The sequence below is a fragment of the Rhineura floridana genome, chromosome 3 (assembly GCF_030035675.1).
Source record: "Rhineura floridana isolate rRhiFlo1 chromosome 3, rRhiFlo1.hap2, whole genome shotgun sequence".
NCBI lineage: Eukaryota > Metazoa > Chordata > Lepidosauria > Squamata > Rhineuridae > Rhineura > Rhineura floridana.
This window is the reverse complement of record NC_084482.1, coordinates 1,581,474-1,589,593: the sequence shown is the minus strand read 5'-3', so window position 1 is coordinate 1,589,593 and position 8,120 is coordinate 1,581,474. Positions and strand designations below refer to the sequence as shown.

At 44.2% G+C, this 8,120-nt stretch overlaps 1 protein-coding gene across 2 annotated transcripts in view; it reads right to left on the bottom strand.

Annotated features, from left to right (window-relative positions):
• Positions 1-3,671: 3,671 nt before the first annotated feature.
• The window catches only part of LOC133379142 (cAMP-specific 3',5'-cyclic phosphodiesterase 4B-like), a 190,506-nt gene continuing 186,057 nt past the window's right edge, over positions 3,672-8,120 (bottom strand). For both annotated transcript variants that reach the window (XM_061613788.1, XM_061613789.1), the window contains exon 4: positions 3,672-4,290. In XM_061613788.1, coding sequence (XP_061469772.1) covers positions 4,263-4,290 — 28 coding nt within the window. In that variant the 3' untranslated portion in view covers positions 3,672-4,262. The remainder of the gene's footprint in view (positions 4,291-8,120) is intronic.

Sequence of the window (8,120 nt, the reverse complement as noted above, 5' to 3'; positions counted from 1 at the left end):
TAGCAACAGTAACCAGCACCTCCTGCAGGATTGAAAAGGGGGAAAGGAAAGGTTAATGGTGGTGGCTTGTATACACCAGCAGTCCTGGGGCGGCAGTCCTTGTGGGAGACATTTTAGCAGAAGAAAATCCAAATGGCAGCGTTCCTCCTGGTAGTCAACATACTGGGAAGCTCTCCTTCACAATCCTTTTTGGAAAAGAATGGGAGCTGTCCATGGACAATATTATGCTCCTGGTGGATCATTCCAAGCTCTGTCTAATCTAGCATTCTGTTTCCAACACCAACCAAACAGAATGTCTCTGTGGGAAGCCCACAAACAGGGTAAGAAGGCAATTGCCCTCCCCTGTTCTTTGTTCTCAGGATCTGGTATTCAGAGGTATGCTACTTCTGAACATGGAGGCTCCATTTATCTATGATTATCCTCTTCCACTTAATGATGCCTATAATGTCCCACCTGCGATGGGCCACCACACATGTGTTAAGGCCACCTACAGGCTAGCCTGGCTGCACATGTAAGAACATCCAAGCAAGAATCAGTGTATGCACCTCTTGAATTCTGCAGGGGACTGGCAAAATCTCTAGGTCTAGCCCTGTCTACTTCAAGGGCTTGGAAGCCAAAGGCCCATAATCCCAGCACCACAGGTTTACCGCTCACACTCCCACAGATGTGGCACTACCAAGGCAGCTTCACATACACACGCACGCACACACATCTTCACTTTAAATCCATTTTTGTTCAAAAGGAACCCACGCAGGGTATCAGCACTACATGGTAAGGTGACAGCATAAATTGTTCCAGGATGTGATTTAGCTATTTTTGTCCTTCCAGATAAAAATAGAGGTCTAGAGTATACTTTTGTTCAACATATTTAATGACAATCTATACGATGCTTACGCCATGAGAGTCTAAAATCTCTAGAATAAAAAGAAATAAACTGGAAGTGGACTAAGGAGAAGGAATGAAGAAGGGAACCACAGTGAGGGGAAGGAAAGGACAGGGAAATGATTTGGACAAAGACAAAGAAGAAGAAAGAAGAGAAGGGAGGAGGAGGTTGCCCGTAACACATTTCCCTGTGTGAAGTGCAGATAGTGGTGTGGAGTATTGCCCTCTTTGTTTTTTTATTTCGCTTTCTTCAAGATCTGCTTCTTTAGCAGAGCCTCTCCTGAAGACCCCTAGCCTCCTTTGTGCCCATTCCTCAACTACTTGCCCAACTACCCTCAAGCCTGTCTCATGCCAGCCCCAGAGCCTTTCTGGAAATTTTTCACAACCCCAGTGAAAAGTCAAAGTGCGGATGGAGGCAGCAGAAGGGAGCCCGCTCGGAATCTGGTGCCCAAGGAATGGCGTCATGCCAATTTCACAGGAACTGCCATGTGTTGTGATATTTTCAGGAATATGAAAATGAGAGACACATAAAAAGTGAACTACTAACCAGGGGATAAGAGCGGTGGCGGGTGTGTGTGTGCTCTGATCAATATGAGCCGTCCTGCCCCTTTCCTCAATAGAGGAAGCTGCCTTGTATCTCAGACCTTTGGTCCATCTAACTTTGTACTGTCGGGGGGGGGTAATGTCCTCCAGATGTTGTTGAACTACAACTCCAATCAACCCAGGCAGCATGGCAAATGGTCAGGGATGATGGGAGTTGTAATCCAACAACATCTGAAGTGCACAGCATTGGCGATCCCTGATCTACACTGACTGATAGCTGGTCCCCAGGATTTCAGGCAAAGATCTTTCACCAGTCCTGCATGGAGATGCTGGGGTTTGAACCTGGGACCTTTTGCATGCCAAGCAAGTGCATTACCACCAAGCTACAGCTTAATGCCCAGTAACTTCTGCCATCTGTCACTGACAAGCAGACATTTCAGATGAGGGCAGCACATTGAAGCACAAATGAGAAGCTGTCCAGAGAAGATGACACACACCCCAGTGCACTCTTCCACCTTCTCTCTATGGTCACATCAGAATAAACAAGCCCATAGTTGCCTAGAAGCAGCATTTCCTCAGTCCTTTGCTGGAATGTAACACGGGCTCCTCCCTGAATCATCTGGCTGCCTATCTTGCATAAGGGACGGTTGTCTTAGTCACAGGATCTGATGCCAGGAGTTTGAACTTCAGAGCCAAGAAATCCAGAACCCTGTAGAGTGGAGGCACCTGCATGAGAAACAGGATGCCACCTGTGCTTTGGCTTTGGCAGTCGAGGAGTCCAGAGGAGACTGAGCCTGCAACCTGTGAATAACATCCATCTTTGCAAGGAAGCAGTGAACAGCACACCAGCTGCTTGCCAGCCACAGAAGCATCTGCACAGTTTACTGCTCTGCAGGAGGCTAATTTTAAACTGGGCAATTACTTCTCAATGAAGAAAAAGAGAATGCCCACCCTTCGATCATGTGCTTTGGCAAAAAGCTGGCAAATCCCATTGTGTTCCAAAGCAATTTTGTTTCCCACATGCTCTCCCTCACAGTACTTATCTGCTGTCGTCAGAGAAGGTACCTAGAGAGGGAACGAAGTGGCGGCAGTGGTGCATGGAAACTCAGAGAAATTTCCAGCCCATCCAAACACTGTGTGCTATACTGAGTCAGAAAGAGACAGGAAGCCCACACCTCTGTGGAGTGGGGCAAACACAAGTGGTGGTCACAGACATCTTCTTTATTTACCAACTGCAGTTCAGTCTGTAGTTTACTGAGGCATTCTCAACCCAAAACAGAGAAGCTTTCCCTTTCTCTAATGCCAGCAGCTTCCCTTCAGTTGATAATGTTGTTTGCTACCTATTCATATTATTGTCATTGTAGTATCATCATCTGTACTAGACTTGTACGGTGTAAGATGATGCATGTCCACTCCCCTGTTCAGTTCCATGAGACTTACTTCCCGTTCTAGAATAAAATCTCTAGAATAAAATGGAAAAAACTGGAAGTGGACTAAGGAGAAGGAATGAAGAAGGGAAACACTGGGAAGGGAAGAAAAGGACAGGGAGGTGAAACTATGGGCTTTCAATGCTGCTGCTGCAATCTTAGACACATCTCAATGGTTAATAGGGCCCCATGAAGCAGGTCCCCAGTATTCCCACTGGAGATTGATGGAGAGAATAACGTAATCCACGGGAACTCAGAATATTCAGAACCAAGCCAAGGTTTAAACCAGATCTAAATCTGACACTGGAACACAGGGACTCAATGAAGAAAGAAAAGAAATGCTATTTGATGCGTACCCAAGGTTCCATGAACCCACTTGCATGCACACCATTAGTGAGTGCCTCTCCGACTTCTGACCGTGCTCCTAGTAAAAGCCTACTTTCTGGGAGAGGAACCAGGCCTTATTCCCCCTCTCAAGTTCTCCATGGAGGAAAAGATTTTTCCCTTGTAAAGGAGGTGGGATCAGCAGTGAGGCTTTGCTCTGTAAAGAATTTGGGGGAAGAAAGGAGAGGTGGAGTGTGCCCTTCTGGGCTTTAGCTGTGAAGCACTGCTTCTAACCTCCGCAAAGGCCCAATGGAAGAACTCATTGCCACCCCTTTCCCAGTTTTCTGCACATGCCACAGGACTTGGGTAACAGGGTTGTGGTGGCGACCACAAATATGGCTGGTGAGTAAGCTATGCCATAATTTATCAGTCTCTATGCTTAACGTTTCATCATTTCTACTGGAAACCCATTACCTGAGACAGCTTTATAAGGGAGCCACACTGCAGGGGATTGTATATACAGAATTACAAAAAAAAAAATAGAATTCTGCAACCTGTATAAATTATACAAAGTGGTTAGGTGTTCTGACTTTTTCTTTGCACAATTCTGGTTTTAGTAGGAGGAGAAGGAGGAATTCTGCAAAGTACTGTAGCTCATCCTCAAACACTGGAGATCTTGTTCAGACAGCTCTCTGACACTTCAGCAGGTATCATTCACACATATATTCACAGCCATAGGGACTTGAAACATGCTTTTAAGAAAACAATTAAAACCAAGATTATCAGCAAGCTGAATCTTGCACCCCATATGTACATTTCTTACCCTTCTGCAGAATTACAATACACACACACAAACACCCACACCACACACCCACCACACATAGGAACTTCTTTCAGTGGGCCCAAAGCATTCCAGAGAGATCCAGTTCTTAAGTCTTTGCTGGCTTAACTCCAAGGCAATGGACACATTGCTGCCTGTTAGACGTAGTCTTCCATGGTAAAAAATGACTCAATTAATGAGCAATGCCAGCATCCAGTCTTGCATGCGTGGAAGATGTTGACTGCCAATGGTCCCCATGGATTCTTTCAATAACTAGACACTTCAGCGTAGCAGCTAGAACAAAAAACAGGTAGAATGGATGCAGAGAACCGTAAGCAGGTGACTTGATCAGTGACTAAATAACTTTCCTGGAGAAATGTGGAGGGAAGTCTCTTTTATGCATCACAGATGATGGAATAAATTCCAGTTGGTGAGAACTGAAGCCAAGTAAGAATGGAAATGCAGCACAAACAGCAAAAAGTGGAGGGATTAGTCACCGAGGCAACCCTCCAAAAGGAAAATGTGCATTTGCCAACCTTTGAGATGTTCTATTAACAGTGGGGGGTTCTTTCTTTGGGTTATGTTTGTACCTGAAGCTGCAGGATAAACCTTCCTATGGTGGACTCTGACAATGGACTGTGGACTGAATGTCTTTGTTCTGAAGGACAATAACACAAGGAGTGAGGGGGAGAGACTCTGCATCATCATCATCATCATCTTTATTTATACCCCGCCCTTTTTCCAAACTGGAACTCAAGGCGGCTTCCAGATAAAAATAAGTACATATCATTAAGAACCTATAAAAATATAAAACATATAAATATATAAAATCAGCATTAAAACAGGATTAAACATTAACACCACTCCTCCAGGCAAAGCAACAGGAACTGACACTGCTGCATATCTAGTGTAAGACCCACTCAAAGAAGTGCAGATTGTGTACTTTAATAAAAACTAGGCTACAGATATCATCATAAGAGGAGCCCTGCTGGATCAGACTGAAGGTATATTGAATCCAGAATCCTGTCTTCAACAGCAACCAGGAAGAAATTTTTGGGAGGCCCACAAACAGGTCAGAAACACAACAGCCCTCCCACATAATTTGATCTCCAGTATCTGGCATCCAGAGGTATGCTGCAAGGGTGTGTGTGTGCAGAATTCCCAGCTCAAGGGACTAAATTAGGCCTGGCCCACAAGACTGTTTTTTGTACCAAAGGCACTATTGCACTTTTGTCTTCTAGTAAGTGATCTCAGTGGTGTCCTTACATGTATAGAGAGAGAGAGACAAAGAGAAACCCTCAATTTCACAATTGCTCCCCTATATTTCATAATGCAGTCACATCCAACTTTTTCAGACCCACCTTTAGCCCACACATGAATTATGGGACCTGTTTCTTACATCTTCGGTCAATCATGCTATGACCTAGGTTGCTTCCAGACAACCCATTTATTGAACATTCATTCTGATTTGTTTGCAGGGAGATCAGGCAACCCTGCATCAAGGCAAGTGTTATCCCATACTTTCCACTGTTTTTTCCCTGTCACTTTCCTTTTCACAAAAGGTTATATGGGGAGGAATGGGTTTGTTGAACAAGACCTCCAAATCAACTTTAATTGTACAACCGGAATCTGCCAGAATGTGTCTGAGCCCCACCCCAAGCTAGCAACAGTGTGGAAGCGCTCCCAGTTGTAGGGCACAGCCTGCTGAAGCCCAATGCAATGCTGCAAGGCAAAATACACTGCGCTACATCAGAGATGTTGGACTCTCAGAAGAAGTAGAAGAGTGGGTGATGGGACTGCAAGCAACATATGCACCCCATTCTCTCGCTCTCTCTGATCCGAGCTTATCCATTCTTTCAATTGCAATTCTGAGGAAAGGGGAAAGCTCCCTTCCTCTAGCATTCTGAGCACTCTGCAGAGCAAGGGGGTGTGTGAGTACTGGGTCCCTGTCACCTGCTTCTCATGCTTTCTTAAAGAGGAAAAAAGGAGGGGTTGCCACTGCCACTCACCCTCATCAACCTGTCCTCAGCAGCGGCTGCAGTTTTGGTAAAAAAGCAATTTGCTGTTTGAATTCAATTGAATTGAAACTTTATTTTTACCCCGCCCTTTTTCCAAACTGGAACTCAGGGCGGCTTACAAATAGAACTACATGTAGTTAAAAACATAGAAAAACATAAAATTAAAATACAATTAAACTATGCACAACCTTAAAACCGTGAAAGGCACTTAAAAATCTAAAAACAATTTAAAATAATACAAATAATAATATAAAACAATACAACAAGCCTTGTAAAGCTCTGGCAGTGGGAGCTGCTGAACTAAATACCAAACAGCAGGGTCAGGTCTTCTGGCTGGTCAAAACTGCTGTGCCTTCTCCTCAAAACTGGAAGGAATCAGAAGAGGACACCTATACATACAGTAGATGTAGTGGAGAAAATGTATAGGCCATCTATCTCTCGTACTATATTAAAAGGAATGTGCTGCTTGGAGTCTACTACCAACCACCCAATCAAGGAGAAGACAAGAACATAACTTTTGAAAAGCAAACTGCCAATGTTTCAAGGAGACGTGTAGTAGTAGTAATGGTATCTGTTGGGAGACAAATTCTGCCAAACACGGCCCCTCCAAGAAATTCCTGACTTGTGTTAGAGATAACTTTCTCCTACAGAAAGTGGAGGAAGCAACCAGAGGATCAGCTATCCTGGACTTGATTCTAACCAATAGAGATGATTTGGTGGATGAAGTGGCAGTTACGGGAACTCTGGGGGAAAGTGACCACACCATACTGGAATTCTTGCTTTTAACAGAAGCAAAAGCTGAGAGTAGCCATACGCGCACCCTGGACTTCAGGAAAGCTGATTTTAATAAACTCAGAACAATTGTAAGTATGGTTCCATGGCAAGTGACCCTAATGAGAAAAGGAGTCCAAGATGGGTGGGAGTTTCTAAAAAAGGAAATTCTAAAAGTGCAATGGGAAGCAATTCCAGCAACCAAAAAAAGGGGGAAAACAGCAGAAGAAGCCAGTGTGGCTTCACAAAAAGCTTAGAGATGACATGAAAACAAAAAGGACACATATAGGAAGTGGAAAGAAGGCCAGGCCACAAAGGAAGAGTACAGGCAGGTATCATGGAATTGCAAGGATGGCATCAGGAAAGCTAAATCTGAGAATCAGTGAGAGATGCTAAAAGCAACAAAAAAGTTTTCTTCAGGTACATCCATAGTAAAAGACAGAGAAAAGAAATTGTGGCACACCTACTCAGTGAGGATGGAAAAATGATAACAGATGACAAAGAAAAGGCAGAATTGCTCAATTCCTACTTTGGTTCAGTCTTCTCCCAAAAAAGGGCCTATGACCCTCCCGGGAAACATGAAGTGGAAGGGGCAGGATTGGAGCTTGAGACTGATAGACAAATGGTCAAGGAATACCTAATCCCTTTGAATGAGCTCAAATTGGCAGGGTCTGATAAACTGCATCCTAGAGTACTGAAGGAACTGGCCGAAGAACTCTCAGAACCGCCATCTATTATCTTTGTGAAATCCTGGAGAACTGGTGAAGTGCCAGTTGACTGGAGGAGAGCTAATGTTGTCCCTATCTTCAAAAAGGGCAAAAAGGAGGAACCGGGGAACTACAGACCAGTCAGCCTAACATCAATCCCTGGAAAAACTCTGGAGCAGATTATAAAGCAGTCAGTCTGTAAGCACCTTGAAAACAGCAGAGTGATTACTAGAAGCCAACATGGATTTATGAAGAACAAATCCTGCCAAACTAATCTTATATCTTTTTTGATTGGGTAACCTCCCTTGTAGACTGTGGGAATGCTGTGGACATAATATATCTCAACTTCAGCAAAGCTTTTGACAAAGTGCCCTATGATATTCTGATTAGCAAGCTAGCTAAATGTGGGCCGGATGGAACAACTATCAGGTGGATCCACAGTTGGCTCCAGAATCGTACTCAAAGAGTGCTTATCAATGGTTCCTTCTCAAACTGGGCGGAAGTAACGAGTGGGGTAACACAGGGCTCGGTCCTGGGCCCAGTGTTCTTCAACATATTTATTAACGACTTGGATGATAAGGTACAGAGCATGCTTATCAAATTTGCAGATGATATAAAATTGGGGGGC